The sequence below is a fragment of the Neospora caninum genome, chromosome XI, assembly GCF_000208865.1.
Source record: "Neospora caninum Liverpool complete genome, chromosome XI".
NCBI lineage: Eukaryota > Apicomplexa > Conoidasida > Eucoccidiorida > Sarcocystidae > Neospora > Neospora caninum.
This window is the reverse complement of record NC_018397.1, coordinates 5,310,932-5,335,308: the sequence shown is the minus strand read 5'-3', so window position 1 is coordinate 5,335,308 and position 24,377 is coordinate 5,310,932. Positions and strand designations below refer to the sequence as shown.

Genomic DNA, 24,377 nt, shown 5'->3' with positions numbered 1-24,377 from the left:
AGTCTGGCGACGTGCTAACGGAAGAAGCAAGTGCCGTTCTCATTCCATCTGAGGGCCCGTGCTCGGACCTGTGACTGAACGCACTCGAAAGCCGTGTCGATGGAATGGATGCAAGCAACAACGGCAACGGGGAAGTGAGACTGCCGTCCTCAATTGCCTTCGCTTGAGATGCGCCGACAGCATTGCAGTTCAGAGCGTCAAGTTCTTAGGGGAGAAGGGCTATCCGCACAAAGGCCTCGTCGTTCGCAGGGAGTTCCCGCCAGGCTCCTCCCGGCAAGCTGCCGGCGAGGGAGACGAGCGCATCAGATTTTCGTTCCTGGCGTCACGATGCCTGAATGCATTGCGAACATGGGGACACAAGACTCCGCAAGACTCCAGAGAGTTCGCGCGACCCCAGAGGCGCCCCGGTCGAGAAAAACGCAATTTCCCCCAAGAAAGAACACGCAATTTCTTCCACATGAGCATACCACCTCCGAGGCTCCGGCGCGGTGTGGTCGATACGCGAAGCCAGGATCCCTTCCTACGCGTTGAAGAGAGCGCCTCCCCACACACTTTCCGTTTGCCTTTGTCCTCACTTCCTTACCGTGTCCTTTGTTCAACGCCACCAACAGTTGTTCCAGTTGATTCGCATCCTCCGGAACTTCGGACGGTCGACCTGCGCGCGTCTTGAAAATCGGCTTCAGTTTGTACTCTTGCGGCTTCTCTATTCAACGAAAGCACAAACCCGCGGACACAAGAAACAGCACAGCTGCATACCAACTCGTCTTGCCACAGCGGCGCTGGAAGCCCCGCCGACGGATGTGCGCTGGGAAAGACGGCTTTTTTCCCGCTGGAGAAAGGAAGAAACGGCGCACCCCCGGCCTCTCGACTCCTTCGAATGGGTGGCTGTCGCCTCCCCCCAAACAATAGAGCCCTGCTGTCTGCCCGCTGGAATTCAGCAGAGATGCATGGAGGCCAATCCCCGTCCTGAGTTCTATAGGAACAGAGATAAATGACCCAGCGCGTTCACAGACACAAAGGCCGTCTTCACCCGCCGCGGACCAACCAAGTGTGGCAGAGTCGCTGGACTTTCCAGAGGCGTCCGACCAGCCTGATACTGTTAGTGAAGTGCGTGTCGAAAGCTCTAGAGACGCAGGCATTCCCGCCCGCCAATCCCAAAGTCTTGCAGAACACAGGCTATCGCGTGTCCCGACAAGCAAACGTGAGTCGCACATAGGGGTGAAGCATCCCAGACGGGCCAGAAAGCAGAGGAAAGCTCACCGATCTCGTCATCAATCGTGGCAAGCAGCTGTTGAATATCGCGGTTGTGTCGCGCGGCGCAGAGGAAAAGTTCCTTCGGCGAGACGCAGTTTCGGTGTTCGCTGCAGAAACGCGCGTAGAGATCTTTCCTTCTGAGCTCGTCCTCCTCGGTGTTCATCGCGCTTATGCACTCCAGCACTGCTCACGAGACATCCACAGAAAGGCAGTTCCTTTCTTTCAAGTCACGCTTTAAAAGTGAAGGAGAGACGTTCCCAACTCTGCCGTCAGCCCTTGTGTGGCGAGTCTTCCCATTCGTTCTCAAGCAGCGAAGGCGCCTGGAGAAAAACTGAGCGTTTCAGTGTCTCCCAGTCGAGCTTGCAGAGGCAGGCACGCGCCCGCTCCACACATCTGCGTCGTCCTCGACAACGGATCCCCAAAGAGTTTGCTCTCGGCAGCGGCTTTCCCCCGTGGCACGGGCCTCGCCGGTATACCCTCCCGTTTTTCGGAGGGACACGCGCAAGGCTTAAATCCACGGTCGTCGTTCGAGGGAAAAAACGGAGAGTCGGGTTCGCTGTCCGCCGGTCCCGAGGAGAGAACCACACAGCTGATGCGCACGCCGAGGCCGCTCCGTTCGGCAAGGAAGAGCCCCGAAGCCCAGACGTGTGAAACACTCACGGCATTCTTTGTCCTTCAAGTTGCCAGTGAACGGGTTCGGAGGGAGCGAGCGTATCGGTGCGGGGACGGTGTTGACCAAATACGACTCGCCTCCCCTGCAGGAAGTCTCGAAGGAGTAGTATCCGACAGCGAGGCCGAGCATGTCGCTGATGAACTTTCCGCTGCAAAAACAGACACCGGGACAGAATGTCGCGCGGCGCCTCTGCGCGAAGGCAACAGACACGCGTCGCGTGGTCTCTGGCGGCGCCGAGCCCTAGTTTTGCGCCTTTTTCGGCCGTGTCTCTGTCCCGAAAGCCGGTCGGCTCTGGAGCGCCCGAGTTCCCCCCTACGGAAACGGTTGTTGGCGAAACCTGTACACGCAGCTCCTTACTAGGGAAGCAAGTTCGCGATCTCAAAGTCCTGGTTCAGCTGGTCGCCTATCATGTGGTTCAGGTCCGCGAAGCTGCTGCCGATCGCGGAAACAATCGAGTCGGAGGGATCGGCGCCGCCATCCTGCGCGTCACCACAAACAGGTCACAGCGCAGAGTGGGGGGCGTCAAGTTCCCTCAAAAGGGAGACAGGCGACCAAACAAAAAACGCGGCAGATCCGTCGACAGGCAGTTTCCACTCGTGGGTGTCCCTGGAGGCGACACTGGCCTGGCGTCGGTCGGCGTATCGAAAAACTCGAGACGCCCGGAGGCAAGATCAGACACCCCACGGAAGCGACAAACTGAGACTGAACGGGCGGTGGTTTCTATGCAGACGCAGTCTCAGAACTCGATTCTCAAGCCGGAACTGCCGAGCCATTTGATTCGGGTTTCGAGCCTCCCCTTCTCGACAACCGACAAGAGCAAACTCCCGGCTGCGCGGCTGCCGGATGTGCCCTTGGACGCCCGTTGCTTGAAGAAAGAAAGAGCGCCTGCCCACAAACTGGGTTTTCCGCAAACGGAGCTGCCTCTGAGGAGGAAGTTCTGTGGCCCCGCGGCGCGTTCAGCCGGTTGCACTCTGCACGGGTCATGTCGGAGAGGCCAGCGAGAGAGATGTTTCCTCCTTGCGGAGTTGCCTCATCCAGCGAGCATCGCCTACTTGCTGTTCGCCTCTCTCTTCCGACGCATCCAAAAGGCCTGTCAGAGAAATGTCCATAGTTCTGCGACGGGGAGGTTCCCACAAACGCAACCGCGGAGGGATCCTGCAGGAGAGCAGATCTCTGTTGGGAACGCGAGCAACGTCACAGGCAAAAAAGCACAGATGAGAGTGGCGTTTGTACTCCGGCGAACGCCATGAGTATGGGTTCAGAGGAACGCAGCTTGGGGCATGTCGCCATTCCGCGAGGAATGCAACGGCGAAGAACTTTCAGTTGTCTTTGGGAGACAGCACATCAGGTCAGATGCATACTGGGGTCTTGTCGCAACTCGTCGTGGCACGGACCGCGTTTCAAGGAATGGAAAAGGTTCTTTCCGACCGAAACGTATTTCTGCAAATGTCGTATCGGTTTGGTGTTTCGCAAGCCACTCTGCCTCTGGCGATTCCTGGCGCTAAGAGCAGTCTTGTGTTCTTCGAGGCGGGGAAAGACGTCTTTTCTATGTCGAGCACAGCGCTACCCGGCTTTTCCCCCCTTGGCGCATGTTTCGCACGGGCGGGATGGGTCTCTGGACGCCTCGGCCGTGCTTTGCCATGAACGTCGCACACAAAAACTTTCCATTTGCTTTGAGTGGCCAGAAGTTACCGCTTTTCTGTGTCAAGCACGGTATGACCCCGACGCCATCGCTGTCTTTCGGTCCCCGATATCTCGGGCGGTGCTCCCCGTGCACTTCACAGCTGGCGACAAAAGCGCGAAGAAGGGCGTTTCGCTTAGCGCCTCTCTCCCTTTCTGGAATGCTAAAATTTTGACAGTATCATTTTGGCAAACGCACATTTTTCGCCTTCTTCCTTTCTTGCGTTCCTCTCCATTCGTTTGCATGCAGGACGTGTTTCTGTGCCGCAGCTGGTGACAGATGGTCACTTCAGCTGTCTTTTGCAACCGAAACCCCAGTGAAAGATATCTGTAGTCCGGCAACTGCCCGTCCGCAATTCGTTTCTAGTTCTTTCACTTTGTCGTCAACATTTTCGAGGGCCAGAACCCTGTGGCCCGCGCCTGGCGTCTTTTTCTCGATTGACCGACCCAGCATTCATGGGAGGAGGGATAGCCCTCGCTCCTCGGTGAAGTTCCCAACAGACAACGATGGAGGTATGTGCGCGCAATCAGAGGATTTTAGACACCGCTGCAAACCACGGCGTGCGTGGAGAGAGCAGAACAGTCTCCCATTGAGGGGGAAGCCGCGCGCGCCTGCGAAACGCGCGCCGCCGCAGCGACGGGGCCTGATGAAGCAGATAGAAGCGCTGCGGCCTTCGTTCTCCCGGAAGCGAGGCCGCTCTGTCTCTTCCATGATGCTTTCGTGTGGGCGTGCTGGAAAGAACAGCGACAAGAGCGGCGTGGGCCTGCGGCGCGCCGCCCAAGACAGAGAGCGGCGGTCGCGCCGTCTTGCCACGTTGGAAAGGTTTTCGCTTCCCGTTGTTGTTTTCCCCACCCGCTTCCGCCAACTGTTTACTCCTTGGACCGGGACGTTGTCCTGTGCATGGGGAAACCTTCGCCGCTTGTTCGCCGCCTCGTTTCCTGGGCACGGCGAGTCGCCGGTCGCCACAGTCATTCGAGCGCGGAGAACGGATTGCGAGAAGGCTAGGGTGTCTCTTGTCAGTTTTCCGTTCCACGTCTGCAAGCCTGTATGCCTTCGTAAAGCAAAGAGTTTTTATACAACAGGGAGCTCCGTTTGCGAATCTGCATTGCAGGATCTTCGCGGTTCGAGAGACGGAATGCCACTGAAGAGGAAGGAGACTCAGACCGATGAATCTGATCCACCTCCCGACCCGCCGAGCAAGAAGATGAAACGCGAGCGTGAAGCCTCGGTGGATCCGAACGACTGGGACCGTCCCATCAGAGTGTACGCGGATGGTGAGTGTGTGTGTTTGTGTGCGTGGGGAACTGGCGGAACATGCCCAGAGTGAGACGCTATGCTCCTAGAACCATAAGGAGTGTGCCGTTGAGGCATCCTGTGCGTTTTCACAGGTGTCTACGATCTTCTGCATCTGGGCCACATGCGACAGTTGGAGCAGGCGAAGAAACTGTTCAAAAATGTGCACCTCATTGCCGGCGTGGCGTCCGACGAGGACACACATCGACTGAAAGGACAGACGGTGCAAACAATGGCTGAACGCGCCGATACGCTGCGCCATATCAAGTGGGTTGACGAAGTCATCGCTCCCTGCCCGTGGATTCTAACGCCGGAGTTCATCGAGGAGCACAAGATCGACTTCGTGGGTAAGCGCGTGCTCCTCCCAGCGACGCCGTAGTCGATTCGTTTGCTCCTCGAACGGATGGCCAGTTTTTCGCAGTCCAGCGTTTTTTACGTGCCGTCAACGTGGGCCCCACGAATCTCACGGGCAACCTGTGTTTCCCACGTGCTTCGCGCAGCTCATGATGCGGAGCCGTATCAAGCGGTACAGAAATCCAAAGACAAGGAGAAAAAGGAGCGCGGAGAGCGGAAGAAGAAGAAGACTGCGCCTGCGGATGACGATATCTACGGCTGGCTGAAAGAAGCGGTGAGGAACGCGGGGGTCCAGGTTCCGTAGTAGGATGAGCCTCTGTGCAAGAGTTGCAGCAGCGCTACGTATTGTGCGGGAACATCCTGTCTCATATGCGCTGCGATTCTGTTGCAGGGAAAGTTCAAGGCCACAAAAAGAACTGCGGGCGTCTCAACTACTGACTTGATTGTCAGAATTTTGCAAAACTACGAGGACTACGTAGACAGGTAGGAGGGAGGCTTCGGAGTGGTGTTGCGCGTGTAGGCTTTCGAACTGCGAGTGGTGGGTCTGGGTTTGATGCGATTGTGTTGGAGCTGTTTTTCTGAGTCGAATTCAGGTCTCTTCAGAGAGGTGTTACACCCAAAGATATGAATATCGGGTTCACCACGGCAAATGCCATCAAGGTAGGTTCAAGCCGGCCCGAGGATCAACTAAACCAGCCTATGCACATCTTTAAGTGTTTACACAAAGTATTTGTTGCATGTATGTTTCTCTGTTGCAGATGAAGAAGAACATGCAACGTTGGGGCGAAAAAGTTTCCGACGAGCTGACCAAGGTTACCTTGACAGACAGACCTCTTGTAAGTGGGGGGTTTGTCTTTACGGTTTGCTCGTGCCATGTTCGTGAAATATCGGCAGTTCTACCGTAGAACGGATTTTTTGCTTGACTGAGGAACTGCGGAGGCAGCTCGTTCTCTCGTGCTTTCGGATTCCCAAACGAACGAAGAGCTTGTGTTTCCCTGCAGGGAGTCAACTTCGATGAGAGCGTGGAGAAGCTAAGGAATAGCATACACCAGAAATACGATTCTTGGCGGGCACACTCCCACAAGTTTCTTAAGGGATTTGCGAGAACATTCGAGCCTATGGTAAGCTCAGTTAAAAAGGTACACCAGTCTTGGCTTTTTGGCTCTCATGTAGCAGTACAGAGAGACCATCTGATCTTTTTTTCGTGTGTTTGTTTACAGAAATCCTTCATTGGCCTCCATCATAAGAGCCCTCGCCACACCAGCGATGAAGAGGATGGGGCCGCTTCTGACGTCTCACAGTAAACGAGAACGTCGCCGATGCGGTGTCTCGAGATTGTTCGAGGGAGGCCCCGAGCCCTGCCACGATGGGGTGTTTCTCTATCCGCTGTGGTGCTCTTCACGGCTGCCCGTTCTTTTAAAGGGTGCCGGTCTTCTGTGGATGTATTCGCTTCAACGTCTTCCTTCGGAGACAGGTAATAAAAAAAGCGGGGCACCTGGTGATATCCGCGCTGGGACTGAAGGGGACGGGAGTGACCTGAGCTGGGCAATGCGGACCGGACATGCCCACCCGTTTCATAAACCGGTTTTTACCTTGCCTGTCTGTTCTGCGCGTCTCTGTCATCAAGCATGTGTTACTGCATTTCCCGCTTGATAGTTACGCTTTCGTACCTCACGTTTTCAACTTCTGACTTCAGGTCAACTGACTCTGTCGTATAGTCAGTATACTAGGTGGAGGGTTCTTCCACGTAAAACGCTCATGCATTGATGTGGATATTCTTGGCTGTTGCTGTCCTCGGGTAGTGCTGCCCGTAAATGCTCCTATCATCGCTGTCGTGTTGTGTGAAATCCGGCTTTTTAGTTACGAAACCGCACCACTACTCAACTCGGAAGCTATGAGCTCTGCTGTATGTGGTCGTCTCCCGCTGAACTGTCCACACTTTCCTCGCATGGATTCTGTCGCGGAGCACGCGCGAACCGACAATGTCAGACTTAGGGGTCGTGTATTAGGTGAGGCCCTCTTTCCCGTCATATGCTGTTCCGTGGGACAAGCGCGGCGGGACCGACAACAGCTGGAAGGACGGCAGTAGTAGTAGTAGTAGTAGCAAGCGCATCGGTCGCTGGTATTTTCGCGAGGATACGTGAATAACCTTGAATTGTTTGCGACAGATTGCTCCTCCCAAGAGTAGACGCAACAAACAATTCTTTCTAACTGAACCACAAGGGTAACACCCTTTTTATTCACTTTTTCACGGTAGGAGCTGGAAGTTATCAAATGATGCGTGCCCCTTAGTCACCAGGACACCGGTATTGCCGACACCTGGAGAAAGATGAGGAGGCTGAGAAGGGAGGATGTAGGAGATACAATCTAGGCCTACCGGTGTACGGCGCTGAGTGCGTAAGAACTAAGTTCTGGTCTAAGTAGACTTGAATCGTTCCGCTCCTTCCATGGTCAACCTAAAAGTGAAGCTAATTTTCCTGACGTCCCGTCCCTGCCATGAAAGCGGCCAAGTTCTCACGATTTTCAATTCGTGCCGCATGTAGGGGTGAAGGTAAGACATGAAAGTTTCTGAAATCACGGCAGGTTTGCCGTCTTCGACCGTGTTGAGTGACACCATCTGTGTTTCGATGCCGCTGTGTAGAAGCTCCGATACAAGGTTGACTGAAAGCTCTTGCCTGTCGTGAAGTGTCGATTGTGACAGAGTACATGTTCGCGTCACTCTCTGCCCGAAATGCCAAACCGGCCGCTGAGTTATTTTCACACCGGATATTAGCAGACACAACGGCTGCGTTGCATGCATGGTCTTGGAGGAAAAGTGTCGTGGGTGAAGAAACTGTACGAGGGGTACATAGACCTAGGTCATGCAGCTACAGTTGGGCTCTCTTACCGGGAGCCACTCCACTTGTAGTCAACCGAACAATTCCGAACTCCGTTGTCGTAGACCACCTTGCAGGCGAGCCCCAGTCTGAAGAAAGACCAGAAGCGTTGCTAATTGACGGATCAAGACATAAAGGCGCCATGGTGTCGACACACCTGTGAGAGAGAGGGCCGGATTTGAATAAGCGCGACAGAGGGGGACTGTCCCTGGCATTGTAATCTCTCCGGGTGCCAGTCCATAGGCCTGAGACTGGTTGCCAGTGTCATCAACAGCCAGTCCACTTGCCACGCGAACTCCCTCCGGAAGTTTTTTGGGGCCTTTTTCTTCTGCCCGGAACAGTTCATTCTGCAAGGTATCGCTTAGTAGTCAGGAATGCCATTTTAGTCGTCTGTCAGATTACCTCCTGTTCGTGGAGGCCCCTGAGTTGCTCCTGTATGGCATTGCTTTCCGGCACATGAATGGGGGAGTCCGGTGCGAACGGCTCCGCTGGCTTGGCGGGCACATACTGGAAGTCCTTCGTCCATGAAAGCATCCCGTCAGGCGACTCATCGAGGTACTTCTGAGTCAGGCATGACCCAGTGTGCCCATGTCAGGGGGCTCGCAAGGTCAATTCTAGCTTACGACACTTTGAAGGAACCGTGGAGCCTTCAATCTGAAGCGACCGAACGGCTGCAAATTGAGAAGAGTCGCAGCATATCTAGGGACTCGGACACCATTTCATGTACCTTGTCTGCTCCCGACGCGAAAAGAGTAGCTACTGCACTACAGAAGGCGAGACAGAGGGTGGTCTGCCGCAAAGAGGACCTGCACATCATTTTTCTCTCCATTTTATTCTCGTATCAATGGTTTCAGGACCAGCGCTTGTCAGCCGCAGGGTTCTGTGACGGTGCCCAAATGCGGTGCTTCTTGCTGCAAAGAAACGTGGGAGGCCGTTGCACACAGTGTAACGACACCCTGATTGGCTCCCGATGAAATGCAACAGACCATGTCCAGGTCGCTTCACAGCGGGACCAGTCGTCTTCATTTTCCCTCTGCGATGGAAAGTGGAATCCTGCCTACCATTCTTCGACGCATGCACTTCAGATGGTGTGTACTAGCCGTGTTCTGGAAGCAATCTGGAAGCAAATCGGATACAATGTGGGAACTATCCAGTGCTGGCATCCATGTTCAGATGCCAATGCATAAACGCTTGCAAATACAAAAGCGAATCTTTCCAACTGGCAAATAACAACTGGTGCCCGAAAATTGGCGGTCAACTGAACCGCGGTCGACGGTGCGACTCCCGTGTCACAGAGTGGCGTGACAAAAAAACAGGAACTAACGGTGCTCATCTAGGCTTCCAGTCAACCATGCGACGTGATCTGATGAATACGGCGCGCTCGCAATATACATTGCTTCCGTTTGAAGAAACTGGGATATGCCTCGGCTGACTGACAGTACAGGCCACCACCGATGCTACGCTACAGTGCTTCTGGTGAGTTCACACCATGTTCTCAGTGGCACTCGGCAACAAACTACGATTGCCTTTCTCCTGGGCCCGCGAAATCCGGACAGGTCTTCATCTGATAAGAAACAGTTGATAAGCTGAAGTCAGTTCTCTGGTTGGGGTCTCCCTTTGTGATGCATAGCCCTTGCGGTGCCCGATTCGCCCAGCATCAAAGTTCACAGAAGTCAACAACCACATAATAGCGGAATGTGGTGTGGCCGGCTTCTCCATTCCCGATTGCTCTTTAGCTTTGCCCAACCAGAGTAAACCAACGAGGTACGAACTGTTGAAGCCACGGACCTTCTATGGCTGTAACGCCACGGAGGTACGGTCTTGTGGTGTGTACGTATTCACTGTAGACTATCCACCTGAACAGAAACAAGCAAAAAAGAGTGAAATTACGAGTAAGAGTACCCCAACGCTCCCTCCGGTTCTCTAGGTAACTGCTCACGCCGGTCGTCGTATCAAGTGCAAACTCACCATGGCAAAGACTTCTGCCCGGACAGGACAGATGACGGATGCACCTTCGCCGTTTCCCGCTCAACCTGCGGACAATACATGCGCACGACCGAGCATCATGTGAATGTGCGCCAAGCACCAGACACCACGCGTGCAACAGAAAATTGTTGACTTACGGTCGTGACGTATGTTCTTCCGTCTCGTTGCAACCTGGCAGTGTGCAGCCAACACCCCGCCGCCAGGCATTGCCGGATCTTTGTCCTTGTATCTCCTGCACCATTCTTAGCGACATTCTTGACTCCAATTTGCGATGAAAGGAGAAGCTCTTCGAGTTGGGACCGGATCTGTTTTGCCCGAAGCAGTGCATTGTGGTGCAGACCATATTCCTTGCAGAAGGCTATTTTGTCTGTCGCCTGCAAACACAATCACGACGCAAAGTACCTGCTCTCTCAGGCCTATGCAGCCCACACAGCACGCCGCTAGACAAACGACGAGTAAACGTGAACTGAAAAGTTGATTACCTCATCCCATTGTGTGTAGGCGTTGAGGAGGGTTAAATGATCACCTTGGTTGTCGGAAAGGCGTTTGCGCGCCTGTTGCAGACGACTCGACTTGTCGGCTGCGAAAACAAAAGGACGCATTGTAGCGTCGTTGTAGTAATCGGATCACCAGACCCGTACGCTTGCTTGGGCCGGATATCCACAAGGTAAAACAGCACTTACCTGGCAGATTACGGTAACTGTACCATAGCGAATCTGTCGACAGCATGGCGACGATGGAGAGAATCTCCGCAGTGCACTCAAAAGCGACAGAGTCGAGGAGGAGTTTCCCGAGTATGGGCTTCAGCGGCAACGCAGCAAGTTTTCGCCTGCCAACAAAGCGAGCGCAGATTAACTCTCGTGAGTGTGCGCCTGAAATCCACACGATCTACGGGACAGCATGCCTCGCCTCGGGGAACAAACGGCTGCTACCGTGCACTGAGTGTCTCCCAAGTACGACTTACCCCAGCACTGTAAGTTGTCCACGGGAATCGACGGCTTCGAGCCGGTGCAAGGTGCGCCCAGCGTTCACGAAAGCTTCTTTCGGCGGAGAGTCGAGGAAGGGGAACTCCAGCGGATTTTCGATCCCTAGTGTCTGAGAAGAGCGCACGGTAGTGGCAATCAGGATAGTCAGCAAAAGTCTCTCAACACTCTGAAGACCCGAGGACCTCTCTCAGTTCTGCGCCGAGGCTTTTTTCTTGCTTGCTGAATACGGCTACGTCGCAGCAAGCTGGATGCGTTGCATCAGCTCCTTCCTGCGCCACGTACCTTGAGCTCCAAGAACACTTGGTCCAGGTCGCACGTGACGATCTCCGGAACTTTCCGAGGGTGGAACTTGTTGAAAGTGTCCTCGGTGTACATACGAAAAACCACACCTAAGCGCGCGAAACAGACATGTGAAGAAATGCCTATGAGGCCCTCTGGTGTGCTCACCTCCTAAGCAGACTTGTCCTGTCACGGCTTCGAAGTGTCGTCCGTTTCCTACACAGCCTTACCAGGAGCTTCTCTGCCTGCTCGACCGGCCCGCTGCTTGGCGGCGTCCTGCGAAATCTCCTCGATCACCAGCGCTTCCACGCCTGTGCGGTGGTTGACGCATTTCGCCTTGGCGAGCCCGCTGTCCACGACGTAGCGGATACCCTGGACCGTAATGGACGTCTCTGCTATATTTGTGGCTACAATCACCTACAGGGGTAGACAAAAAGACAGTTCGTACACGGATAGGGAAGCAGATTCATACAGATCGGAGATATGCCACCAGACGGGTTCACAGACCGATGGATCCTCAGGCAGATGGAGTCCCGGTAGATGGGTGCTGACAGATTCGCGTACATCGATGGACAGATACGAATGGCTCGAGCAGCACACAATCACCAACGGTGACACTCGCCAACATGCAGATGGGAGAGAGGGTGCTTGCAAAAGAGTATACATTCAAATGTATCCCAGCATGCGGCCCAGAACTTCCGGTCTCCTGCAAGCGTTTTTTTCTATTCACCAGGACGCCTACACGTGAACTGTAGCGGAGCCTACCTTTCTGACTCCCGCAGGAGCAGGAGTGAAAACGGCCTTTTGTAGATCAAAGGGAAGCGCAGCAAAGAGAGGACAGATTTGGAGATCGCGGCACGGCGGCAACTGGTCTATAGGTGAGGTGTCTTCTCCGATTCGAAGTTCCACTCCTCGTCTCGCAGAAGGCGCAAAACCCATCCGAGTCGTTGTTTGCCTTGCGCTCGCCGTCAGCGAGCTGTCTTGGCTGTCTGCACGCCGTGCGTCGCGACTGGCAGCCATGCAAAGGGCCTTCCGGAGAAGGTCACGCTTCCCTTCCAGAAGCGACTGGAGACTCTCGATGTCTTCCTGGCCAGGGAGAAAGACAAGAATGTCTCCCGGAGGGTAGCGGGTGTGGATTTGCAAGACTGTGACGAGCGCTGCCTGACAACGGAAACACGAATCCTCACAAGAAACAAAACAGCTCTAGAAAGTGAGGCACGCCTTGACACCGGACCCCCGACCCCCACGGGAGAGGAAGGCAGAACTAGGAGTGAGTCCACCTTTCCCCCTCCCTCTCAGGCCCTCAAGTCGCGACACTCAAAACGCTGTATAGGTCCCGCGAAACACGCTGGAAAGCTGGTTGGACTACAGACTCCGAAAACTCTGTATAGAAGGCAGGGAAATGGACACGAGCGCTCTCACGTCGATGTAGTCGGCTTCGGGTTCCGGGGTGTACAGGAGCTCGACAGGGAACTGGCGTCCAGGAACGAGGACTGCCGTTGCGCCGGGGAAGTAGCCCATGAACTTTTCGGTGTCGAGTGTAGCAGACATGACAACGACCTTCAAATCCTTTCTTTTCGGCAGCAGCCGCTTCATCCACCCCAGGAGAATGTCTGTTCGGAGCGAGCGTTCGTGGGCCTCGTCGAGCACAATGACTGAGTACTGCGACAGCGTTTCATCGAGCATGGCCTCGCGAACCAGCATGCCGTCTGTCAAGAATTTGATTCGCGTCTCTGGACTCGTTCGGTCTTCGAACCGGACGCAGTACCCGACGAAGCCGCCCAGACAGTCTCCTGTTTTTCCCGGTTGTCCACTGAGTTCCTCAGACACGCGGCGCGCAAGCGACACCGCCGCCACCCGACGGGGCTGCGTCACGGCGACTACGCCCTTTCGCGTCAGCCCAAAGTGGTGCAGAAACTGAGGGACTTGCGTCGTCTTCCCACTCCCGGTGTCTCCCACGATCAACGTGACCTGGTGTCGGGACACTGCATCGCGGACGACATCGACGAACCCGTGGATCGGCAAGGCCCCCGAAAACGTCTGCGCCGACGCAGCCGCGATGGCCAGACCCTCGCCGGAACCCGTGCGCTTCGCCGAAGAGCCATCTGCATCAGACACTCCGCAGTTCGCGCTGGCGCCTCCCCCGAGTTTCCGCTTGCCGGAACTGCCTCCCTGCGCTTCACGCGCCTCGCCTGCAGCGGGCGACGACGCCGATCCAGATGACGAAGAAAAGAGTCCAGGCGACGAAGAAGAACGCGAGGGAGGCGGAGAAGAACACGAAGTGCGGCAGGTGCGCGGCAAAGAGAGAGCAGCGAGAGGCTCAGGCGCCGAAGCCGTCGCCGGGTCGCCACTGAATCGTGTTTCGGCCGAGGCTTCGCCTGCGCCTCCTGAGGCGAGTCTGCGAGCCTTGCGCCCATCTGCAGGGGAGCACTCTGGAGAGTCGTTTTCGGGGCAATAGACCTCTCCAAGATCTTCGTCAAAGGAGTAAGGACTGACTGCGTGTCGCGACGAGGGCGAGGAGGCCTCTCTTGGGCTCGCCCGGTCCGTCCTTTCCGCAGAAGACGCCGCTGGCGCCTGTTCGTAGTGGGCGAGGCTTGTCGCGTTCGTGTCGTCCCCGCGTTTTCTTCCTTTCTTCTTCTTCACCCCAGCTTGGTTCCTCTCACTCTCAGAAAGCAGAAAATCACTGACGAGCGTTGCCATGGTGACAGGGCCTCAAGACGGCGCGAAATGGACAGGCAAGTTCAAATGCATGCAGGGACGCCGGCGAGTACGGGGACGCTTCCCGACCTCGACACCTGCGATCTGTGTGAGACGGTTCAAAGTTTTCTGCCCCGCTGGAGACCGAGATAGTTTCCAAGGCGCGCTTCTGCTCGTTCTGCCATCCGCGAGGTGTCTCGCTGGTGAGACTTGTGACGGCGGCAAATGATGGAGGGCAGAAGAGGTTGCGAAACACGAAAGAACAGGAACAAGCGAAAAGGAAACGGCCGTTCACATCGATACCGAGAGGCCTCGATGGGGCGCGTACTTCTGGGAGTGATATCGGAAAAGAACGACGCGAAAACGTCTCGAGAAGAGAGCAACGAGAGGAGAAAGTAAATAAGATGCCTTGGACCTAACAAACCAGGCACGGCGGTACAGGGTGCACCCGGAACAAACGCGAAACTGCGTAAGCATGCATGCACAGACTCAAATTTGAAACTGCGAAGCTCGAGCGTCAACGAATGCGACTCTCCGCACTGGTAGACTAGAGCTGAGAGTGTTTGCCTCTGGCGAAAACGCTGTTCCCTTGAAGATAAAACGGAAGAAGAAGGAAGTCTCCTGTTTGTCCGTGGAGTTTGGGGACCGATCGCGACATGTTTTTGGAACTGGGCATGTCTGAAAAAAGAAACGCGGATGCATGCGCAGGGCTGACTGGGACTTTCCTGTGGGTCTCCCGGCTGCATGTGCCCAGGAAGCTGGAAAGACGGCACGCCGCGAAGCATACACACATTTCTGAAAGATACAGTCCGTTTGTCGAGAGAAGGTAGGGATTTTCCGTATTTTTGTCAGCCTTCGTCTCCTCCCTTTTTTCGCTGCGCCTCCCTCCGTTCCCCGTGTCTCCTGGTTCTCTGCGCGTATCCGGCACGGGCGATCGTTGTCTCGCGCGAGTTGTCTTGCGCGGTGCCAGCATCTTGCTATTTCCCCTTTCCTCCTGCCGCCTGACCATGGAGAGGGTCAAGTGTTGTTGTGGGAATCCGGTGTACGCAAACGTCGGGGTCTTGGGCCACATCGACAGCGGCAAGACTTCGCTGGTTCGCGTCCTGACGGCTGTTCGGAGCACCGCGTCGCTCGACAAGCACCCGCAGAGCCGAGAGCGTGGAATCACGATTGATCTCGGCTTCTCTGCCTTCACGCTTCCTCTCGACACATCCGGTGCGCGTCCTGCGTCTCACGGGGGGAGAACGAACTGTCCACCAGAGGGAACTGTCGAGAGCAGAGACGCCGAGAAAAGAGAGGCCGAAGAGGCGCGCAGTTTCTGCTCGGAAGATCCGTCTGCCGCCGCGACGCGTCTGCCCGCGAAAGCGGATTCGGCGCACTCGCGTGCATGTACACTGGCACACGAGGCAGAGAACGGCGGTGCCTCGGAGAACGCGAGGAAAACGAACGTCCAGGTCTGCCTGGTCGACTGTCCTGGGCACGCTTCTTTGATTCGGACGATCATTGGAGGTGCGCAAATCATTGACCTTGTTCTCCTCGTCATCGATGCAACCAAAGGGATACAGACGCAAACCGCAGGTACGCCTCGCCCACACAACAGAGACACACACAAGACACCGGCATAAAGAAGCACACGCAAAGAGCTCGGTAGCTGTAAAGGTGTGTTTGCACGTGGGGATGCGGCGGCCTGTGCTTGTACAGCCGTTTCGTGTGTGAACGTGGACAGTCGTGGGGAGCTGTATGCCTCCACATATCGAGCTATATGCCGGTGTCTGTCGGTTTGCCACTGAGGTGCTTGTGTTCGTGACGAAAAAGTCGCGAGTCCAGGTTTGCGCAGGTGCTGTCTAGACAGCTGTGGCTTCAGGCCACCGATAAAGAGGAGCGTCTTTCTTGCCAGCACTTGGGCAGTCTTGGCGCACTGGGGAGAGACATGCGCAGACTGGGGGTTTGACACCGTGGGAAACAAGGGACTAGCTCAATACCCCACTCTCCTCGCGTTTTCGTCGTAACACGTGGAGCCTCTTTTCCCACACGCTTTTTTACCTTTTGAGTTTTTCTGGATTCTACGCCGCCTCCCGTGCACGACTGTCTTCACCTGTCCACACCGAAAGATCACCTGCTTTCGCGATCTTGTGTGAGTAGTGGAGATGCGACGGGCACTCCGAATGGCAAAAGGACGTGTCAGAAAGCAGGACGCGAAGGTGGACAGATGAAAAGTGCCTTTTTTGAAGGCAAATTCAATTGAACGTTTAGCAGTCCTTTCCATGAGCAAAAGTCTACAATTGTGTCTCTTTTTCGTGGCCTTCTCAGAGTGTCTGGTAGTGGCGGAGCTGCTGGCTCGGCACTTGATCGTCGTCCTCAATAAAATCGACCTTTTTCCTGAAGCCACACGTGAAAAGAAGGTACATGCACCCGCCCCCCGGGCTGCCGTACGCTCGACTGCATGCGCGTTCACATTTGCCTCGAGACAGCGGCAGCGAGCGTCTTGTGTGTAACTGAGAACCCGTGTCGTGGTGTCGGACAGTTCGGGACGTCAGTCGCTCTCTTGCTCCTCTAGGCCGCGAAGGCAAAGTCTCTCTTCACCTAAACTGCTTCCGGCGCTGAGCCTCCTTCACGAACTGTCGAAGGGTCAGCCTTGTGTCGCGAGAGATGAGTCACTCAAGGCGCGGACCTGTCTTTGAGGAAGCGTCTCGACACCTCAAGCCGACACGCGTCTGCTGGCTGTCGATGCCCACGTTGTTGGGTTCACCTTCTGTGTGTATTGCTCGAGTTCCTCCGGAGATTGTGGTACCAAACGGTGTGATCCTGACTCCTGTGAGAAAGCGGGATCCTCTCGACTTCACCGCTTTGAAGGGCGACGATGCACACGCCGTCCACGAGTCTATATCGTGAAACGAAAAGAGGGTTTCCGCGGGAAAGGGCGCTTGCATGCATAAATGCGAATCCGATGAAGAGTCCACTGATGACTTCCTCGCCTTTTCTGTGGAGATGCGATCGCCGCTAGAGAAGTGCTAGTCAACAGCGCGTCTCGACTGCATACGTCGCGTTTCGTCTGGCAGGTCGCCTCAGTAACTGCGAAGCTGCGCGGCGTCTTTGCTCAGACAGCCTTTGGCGCAGATGTGCCAATCGTTCCTGTTGCGGCGAATCCAGGTAATCTCTACGGGAATTTAGGGGCCTCTCTCTCAGACGAAAAACTTCCATGTTCCTCTCAGAAGTCTCACGAAAACACGAAGCATGCACGTGCAGTTGTGGGTCTCCAGGTGTGTGCTCAGCTGTCGAGTGATAGAAAGGGGCGTGCGAAACCCCCCACCTCTGTGAAGGCAGGGATAGGTGTATGCGTCTTTTTCCTGGCTTCTCGGTGGCCCGTCAGCACGTAAACGCATATCGTGGGCGCTGCATGCCGTGAAGTGCACGGGGGGATACTCAGCGCGAGCACCGGCGTAATAGAGAACCTGACGCGTGGACAAGGTGCGTGACTGGACTTGTGTCCCAACCAGCCCATGCGCCGCGCACGGCGCCAGACGCATCGGCTTTCGCCAGTCTGATGTATGCCTTTTCTCCCGCTGTTCGTGCACGCGCGCCTGTATGCATGTGCACAAGCCAGGCGACATATCTCGCAGTTCTACGCAGTCGAACGATACGAGGACAGATTCTCGCTTCTCTGTTCGGGCCGCCTTCGTTTTGTTTCCGATGGCGTGCTGCAGACGCAGTTCAGGACCTCTCGAATCTGCCACCCGCCTGGAATGTCGCGGGCGTCTTGAGCGCGCTTTCCTCCGTTCTGCTGTCTCCGGAGCTCGCTGCAAACGCGCCTCGAGACGCACAGGACGTATCCAGTTCGCGCCTCGTAGATCGGCTGTGGCTCCAGCAGCGGTGCACAACCTGCGCCTGCTGTCGGGGTTCTTCGGCCCCAGCGACGTCCAGTCCGTTCTACCTCGTGTTTGACCACTGTTTCGCTCTCAAGGGTAAGGAGGGAACGCAGTGGGTGCACGATCCACAGCGGATCAAAGAAGACGGAAGAACTCGGAACTGTGAGATCACCCGCGAAACCGCGGTTCCACGCACGCCTCCAGATATGTGCAGGTGGGCGGATTTGCGATCGTAGGATATGTGTGTACATTCACGATCTCACATACCTGACCTACACATCTATGCTTGTAGAAATGCTTGTGTAGACAAAATGATATATATATATGTATATGTGGGAGTCAGGGACGATGGGGAGACACGTAGACAGATATCGCTATAGACTGTAAGGGTGGATGTGGAGGAGCAGGGGAAGATGCGGTCAGGAGGTCCTTTCCAGCGGTCGCCATGTGCGGCTGCATCTTCTTCCTTCCGCGTCTCCCGCTTCTCTGTCCGTGGCACTACGGAGATGTGCATTGTACCGCGACCGTGCCTCGCCTGCTTCGCGCTTCCGCGTGGACGGTTTTGGGGTCCGAAACGTCTCTCTTCTACCCCTCCCTTTGCTTTCTTTTGGGGCAATCTTCGACGTCTCTCCGCTGCACGTTCTCCTTCTCTTCTTGACCATGGATGCTGCCAGAACGGCGCGCCTTCCTCTCCCACAGCGTCTCTGGCCTCTTTTTGTCGCGCGGCGCTCGCCAACCCTCTTTCTCTCGTCTCTGCCGCGGTGTCTCCGCAGGTAAGGGCACGGTGTTGACGGGGACCGTGCTGTCGGGGAGAGTCAAGGTGGGCGACTCCGTCGTCGTCTTGAGCGCAGCGGGAGGCGGCGGAGCCACGGCCCCAACCAAAGTTCGAAGTCTCCAGACGTTCCGACAAAACGTCGAGTCTGCTGGACGAGGCCAGAGAGTCGCGGTGTGCGTCACCGCACTCGACGCGTCCGGTCTGGTACGCCCCGCGGAGAAGAAGTGGAGACACGCGCAAAGAAGCTGGACCCGCCGCCCTGCGATATCTATTTGTGGAGCTTCGGGGTGTACGGGACCGGATCCGGGTCTGTACATACGGATAGACAGGCATGATGAGATCTGCATGCGTGGCACAGTCTTTGCGTCTGTGGGTGCGTCGGTGGATGTCAAGGCGTCGTGGGAAACCGCGTGAGTTTCGCAGGTCGGTGTCTCCTCGTGCTGAGCGGAAAGGAGAAGAGTGCAAAAGGTGTCTCGGTGTCGTTGAAACAGTTAGAGAGACAGTTGCTTCTCCGCTCTTTGCGAGAGTGACCAGAGAACGCAGTCGACGAATGGCCCGGAGAGAATGCGCGCGAGGCACACGCTAAACAGACGCGAATTGAACGCTTGTTTTCAGGAGCGCGGAGCCATCTGCGATCCCCAGCACGTCCCGGCTGCCGTGGACGGATGCATTGCTATTGTCGAGCGAATTCGCTTCTATAAACCACAGGTGAGGCAGCGGAACGGACGGAACAGGATTGCTTCTTCCTCTGCGCGTCTCTTCCCTTTTGGGCTGAACAAAGAAAAGAACTTCACGCTGGCGGGGCCGTTGCGAATAGAGAAATGCCCGACTTCCGGCCGCAGGCTGCCTTTCTGGTCAGCATGTGCGGCTTTCGACTGCCTCACTCGGTCTTGTCGGTTCCTCCCCAGATCGGCACAGGGACGAAGTTCCACTGCACGGTTGGCCACGCAACAACTTTGTGCACTGCTTACTTCTTCGGGCGGTACGAGAGCGATCAGCCGGACTGCACGGCCTTTGGAGGCGCAGCCGCTCTCTCTCAGCACCTCTCGTCGGCGAGTTCCGCGCATCCAGATGTGGGAAGTGAGTCGATGCAGCTGGCTTCGTTCGCTGTCGTAGGTGGTCCAGTCTACAGTGGCGGTTTCAGGAAACACGTCTAGCCTACATCTACCCAACACTGAACGTACACCTCGTTCCAGAGGGATAATAGAACGGCAGAGATACGCAAAGTGGAAAGCACTCGCAGCAGACACTGGAAACTGGCTCTCCGTACACGCAGGTTCCTGCCGTCATTGGTGCAAGTGTCATGTACGGGTATGCCTACATATATGCATATATATATACATATATACATATATATGCATGTATGTGAAGCGCCTAGGGTGCATGTGTGCGTGTAAATACACATATTTTGGGGTCTCCTAGGTGGCAGATTCGACCGGAAGGCCACGGTGTGTGTCTCGCCTCAGGCGCGATGATACCATGTCTGAAAGAGAGCTTCGCCCGAGCAGTGGGGGGGGTTTGTGAGGTTCTCTGTTTTTGCGTTTCTGTGTCGTGCCCGTCCCAGCATCCAGTTTGAACGTTGGCCGACTCGTTCCGAGTCTCCGGGGCGACGACAGACCAAGTCTCACCCGCGCGTGGCCCACCGCTGTGGACTTTCGCGCGACATATCGGCACCAGGAGGAACTGGTTTTACTGGACAGTGGGATGGCACGCAGTAGAGGCGAGCAGCGGCCTCGGGGGCTGAGCAGGCAGACCAACGGTGTGGACGCGTCTTTTCTCGCTTGCGAGGAGGAGAAGCCAGTGTTGCAGTTCGCTCTTCTGGTCTTCGACAAGCCTATCGTGGTAAGTGGACGAAGTTCCTCTGCTCTGACGCATGGCCAGCGATGAAGAAAACGGGTGTCTCGAAAGGGACGAAGGACCGGGACGTGTGCAGAAAAGGAAAGAGAGGAAGTAAGAAACAGGAACGGAGGGAAGTCGAGAAGGGAAAGAAGAGTGACTTCATCTGCATCGCACCCTGTGTCTGCTAACTTCAAAACCCGACGGCGTCAGAGAGAAAGAAGCGTTTCCGCCGCTGGCCTCAACTGACGTGTGTTCGAAGATGCGTGTTAACTGTCCCCTCTCCTTTGCAGGCTCCTCTGCGGAGCATTCTTATATGTTCGAAGCTCGACATGGACGTTAGCTCGCCCATGTGCAGGCTGTCGTTTTTTGGGCAAATGCTCGAGCGGCTCAGCGCAGCTCCATTGCTGTCCCTCTCGGCCACCGCCGGCGTCGCTGGACAGCGGAGCAACGCAGCGAAGAAGCCGCCAGGGAGCGGTCCACGCGTCTCGACGGCGGCAGCTATTCACGGCTCCAGCGCATCCGTTCGTTCGATTTTCTACCACCCTGCAGTTCTCAGTTTGCCAGTCTACAAGTGGAAACACAAACTCGGAAGCGTCGAGCGCTTCATTTTCGAGTCGCCGTGTCACTACAGCGATCGCACCGAAGCAGCAGACAGGAGCTACAGCGAGGCCAGATCACTGATAGGTCGCGGTTTGTTCAAGAGTCCCCAGCACGTTTCGCGTTTCATCGGGTTCCGAGTCACCATATGCCGCCAGGAAGTTTCAGACACGCAGGCAGACGGCGCAGATGAACCAAGCAAAACCGATGGGAGCGAGTGCGAAGAGCGCAGCAGCGAAAAAAGGGCCGTGACTGCACGCAACCAAACGGCAAGTGCAACTGAAGAGAAGACAGTAACGGAGGAACTTGACGCCGGCGCACGTGGCCGCCGTGAGGCCATTCGATTTGAAGGCCGCATTGAAAAGGCCTTTGGAAACAAAGGAAAATTTGTGGTGGAGCTGGAGACGCCGATCAGCTGTTCCACACTCTCTGCGTCTGGGAAGGGAAATGGCGACAGCAAAGCGTCGGGCTTTTCGATCAATCTCGAATACAAGAAGAAAGTCTATGACAAGTCAGCGCAGTTCTCCCAAGGAGTCCAGAGGGGCGCAAACTGAGCATGCGCCGAATCACGCGCTTTTGCGGGCCTCCTTGTTTCTGTTTGCTTGCGGAGAAACGCTGAGGAAAGGAACGGCGCCCACAGATACCACCTTGAAGTAGCAGTGGCCTCTCGGTGGTGTACGGTTTTGTACTACATAGTTCACTCATGAACGTCATCACCAAGCGGTATGCGCTTGCGAATGAGGATCTCATGTGTGTAAAGAGTTGCGAATAGGCATTTCCTGGTCAGCCGTCTACGCAGATGTGTGCGTCCGCATGTCCGCCTAGGTCGTGATAAAGGCTGCCTTGTCCGTGCAGCGTTTTCACGAGACCATTTCGTCAGTCTTGACTGGACATACCTGAACAGAAACTTTTAGAATGTCGACAGATCGCCGGTGCTTTTTCCCGAGTGGAAAAAGCATCCTGGACAGTCTACAGTCTGCTGGTACGGTGCCTGCCGACATCTTCAGGTGCATGCACGCGGCCAAGTTAAATTTGTTTTCGTTTTGACACACAAACTGTCCTGCTGGTCGCCAGTGTCGGAAGTCTTCCAGCACGCGCGTCCATGGGGACTTCCGTTCCTCGCCGCTCGCGGTGCGCCTGTGCCGATCAATCTGGTTTCTGCCTGCTCTTCGTAGCTGTTTCACTGTGCGCCGCTCAAACTTTGTCTTCCATCGACATGCTTACTTTCTCGAACAAGGCCAAAACTTCCTTGGCTTCTTCCACTGCCTCTCTCAGACCCGCGAGGCTTTCATCGCATGGACTGAATTCAGTAGCCACGGGCAGTCCCGCTTCTTCAAGAGGAGGAAAGTCCAGCACCGCAGGCACACACACACGTCGCGTACGATCGCGCAGCTGGGCAGTTTTTGCGTGCATCTTCTCGAGAGTTTCTGTTGCTGTCGCAAATTGGGCGTTTACATCGGGCAGATGGACGCGCCGACCGTCGAGACTGCGCAGGCGTGTCCGAAGTGCGGTAAGCGACACTCCGTTCCGGGGCGACGCGTGCGCGGCAAGGATTCCCTTCGTTTCTGCCTTGGATGCAAATGATGGAGGCGTGACCTGTGGAAGGAGGTAGTAGATTCGCGCGCGGTAATCCGCGAGGCGGCAAACTGGGCATGCGCCCGTTCCATCGACGTTCTGGAAAGAGAGAGCCTTGAGCGATTCAAGGCCAGACAAATCTCGGAGGTCCTGGCGAAAGACACCCGACAAACAGGAGTGTGCGTTCCAACAATCAGTGGAAACGTGAGACCAGCCAGGCCACCTCCAAGCAGAGGTTGAAGAACGCTGTGTCGTCCCGCATAACCGATACAGATGTAATTATATACAGACACCTGAATACTGAAAAAACTCACAACCTCTGCAACTTTGCATCTCCGTTGGGAGAGGTTGTCGATATGTTGCGAGACACATCTGGACGCTTCGACTTTCATCCTGAGCATACGCTGTTTAAACTCTGCTCTGCTGAGGGAACCCGTCAGGCGTGCTCCTGCTGTGAGTATATGTGACTATCCTTTGTTTTTGGGTGATATGCGCATCATGCCTCTCACGTTCGCACCTGGAATCTTGAGATAGGATTCGCGACAGCTCTCAAGGACTCGAGTTCTTTCAGTTTGTTGATAGTGTCGAGCCTGACGACACTGTTGTAAGAAATGTCGAGGTGTCTGAGGCTGGTGAGCGAGACAAAGGGACTGATGTTAGTCAGTCCACAATTAGAGAGGTTGAGAAACAGCAGATTGCGGCACAGTTGAAGTTCTTCTTGCCACAGGGTCACACTCGTGTTCTGGCCATTGAACACGTACACAGTGGAAGGATCGAAATGGCCAGTAACGGCCCTGAGGACTCTCCACACCGGCTCTCCATTACGGGTGGGTTGCATCTTGGCGACATGGATGAAAGTTTGTCTCAGTCATTCTTGCTTCCAAAAACATACTTATCTATACATCGTCGGAACTACGGGTACGCCCCCTATGTACACGCAAAGAGATTTCCTACAAAACGCCATGTTTACACGGACACGCATGCTTACAAAAACACCTCCGCACTTGCACGAATCCGCTTACGGAAGAGACCATTCAAAGGGACTTCGTTTCTCATATTCTGCGTGTTTAGGAACACTGAGAATCTCCAGTAGCGAGCCCCCTCTCGATTTAGGTCGCTCAATTGCCGGATCCAAATAGCCCCTCCACGTTGAACGGAAGCCTTGTAGTGAAAAGCAATGCCACACAAAACTTCCCATGTTACACCAAATAGTATGGGATGAAACGTCACAGAAACAGTTTACGCATATTCCTTCCCGGGGTAGCTCTACTCGGTGTGCGAGAGTAGAGGGGATAGAAAACCTTTTCCGATAGAGAAAGACGAACTCCAACCAGCTCGACCGCCCTCTAGACCACAAACAGCGTGAACAGTCCAATCCGTTGCGCTGGTTCTCTGTGGGGATTTTCGAGGAGAGCAACTCTCCAAACGAAGCCTCTGAATTGTCAAACGCTTCCACCGTCCTAGTGCGGGGCCCCGCGGCATGGCGACCGCAGCCAGTTTCCGTTATTCGTACAAGTCAGGCCGTCCGTCGCTTCGTTTAACCGACAGGGACGCCGTCGTTTGTTTCGTGCTCAGGCAAGAAAACTGCATTTCGTCAGAGAACTCGAACATAGTGGCCGTGGACCGAACACTGGGATCGAAAATTC

At 55.4% G+C, this 24,377-nt stretch overlaps 5 protein-coding genes across 5 annotated transcripts; 2 read left to right on the top strand and 3 right to left on the bottom strand.

Annotated features, from left to right (window-relative positions):
* Nucleotides 1-302: 302 nt before the first annotated feature.
* Nucleotides 303-3,036, bottom strand: NCLIV_059390 (conserved hypothetical protein; the record flags this gene model as incomplete). The annotated part of the gene is made up of 6 exons (XM_003885493.1): nt 303-331; nt 584-703; nt 1,261-1,437; nt 1,915-2,075; nt 2,285-2,406; nt 2,980-3,036. The coding sequence occupies 6 exons, from the start codon at nt 3,034-3,036 to the stop codon at nt 303-305; spliced, it is 666 nt and encodes a 221-aa protein (XP_003885542.1).
* A 1,078-nt stretch (nt 3,037-4,114) lies between these two features.
* On the top strand, nt 4,115-6,559 carry NCLIV_059380 (SJCHGC06128 protein, related; the record flags this gene model as incomplete). Its single annotated transcript, XM_003885492.1, has 8 exons — nt 4,115-4,120; nt 4,720-4,882; nt 4,997-5,248; nt 5,402-5,529; nt 5,647-5,738; nt 5,849-5,915; nt 6,014-6,091; nt 6,476-6,559. The coding sequence occupies 8 exons, from the start codon at nt 4,115-4,117 to the stop codon at nt 6,557-6,559; spliced, it is 870 nt and encodes a 289-aa protein (XP_003885541.1).
* A 2,422-nt stretch (nt 6,560-8,981) lies between these two features.
* On the bottom strand, nt 8,982-14,082 carry NCLIV_059370 (putative pre-mRNA splicing factor RNA helicase; the record flags this gene model as incomplete). The annotated part of the gene is made up of 10 exons (XM_003885491.1): nt 8,982-9,042; nt 10,100-10,164; nt 10,255-10,491; nt 10,600-10,697; nt 10,801-10,946; nt 11,082-11,212; nt 11,386-11,492; nt 11,613-11,799; nt 12,148-12,543; nt 12,805-14,082. 10 exons carry the CDS (start codon nt 14,080-14,082, stop codon nt 8,982-8,984), a joined length of 2,706 nt encoding a protein of 901 aa, XP_003885540.1.
* A 1,004-nt stretch (nt 14,083-15,086) lies between these two features.
* NCLIV_059360 (putative elongation factor Tu GTP-binding domain-containing protein) lies at nt 15,087-21,710 on the top strand (the record flags this gene model as incomplete). The annotated part of the gene is made up of 9 exons (XM_003885490.1): nt 15,087-15,657; nt 16,390-16,481; nt 17,139-17,229; nt 17,784-18,041; nt 18,719-18,924; nt 19,336-19,428; nt 19,629-19,800; nt 20,285-20,562; nt 20,850-21,710. The coding sequence occupies 9 exons, from the start codon at nt 15,087-15,089 to the stop codon at nt 21,708-21,710; spliced, it is 2,622 nt and encodes an 873-aa protein (XP_003885539.1).
* Nucleotides 21,711-22,350: 640 nt separating this feature from the next.
* Nucleotides 22,351-23,569, bottom strand: NCLIV_059350 (hypothetical protein; the record flags this gene model as incomplete). The annotated part of the gene is made up of 2 exons (XM_003885489.1): nt 22,351-22,881; nt 23,249-23,569. 2 exons carry the CDS (start codon nt 23,567-23,569, stop codon nt 22,351-22,353), a joined length of 852 nt encoding a protein of 283 aa, XP_003885538.1.
* Between the last annotated feature and the right edge of the window lie 808 nt (nt 23,570-24,377).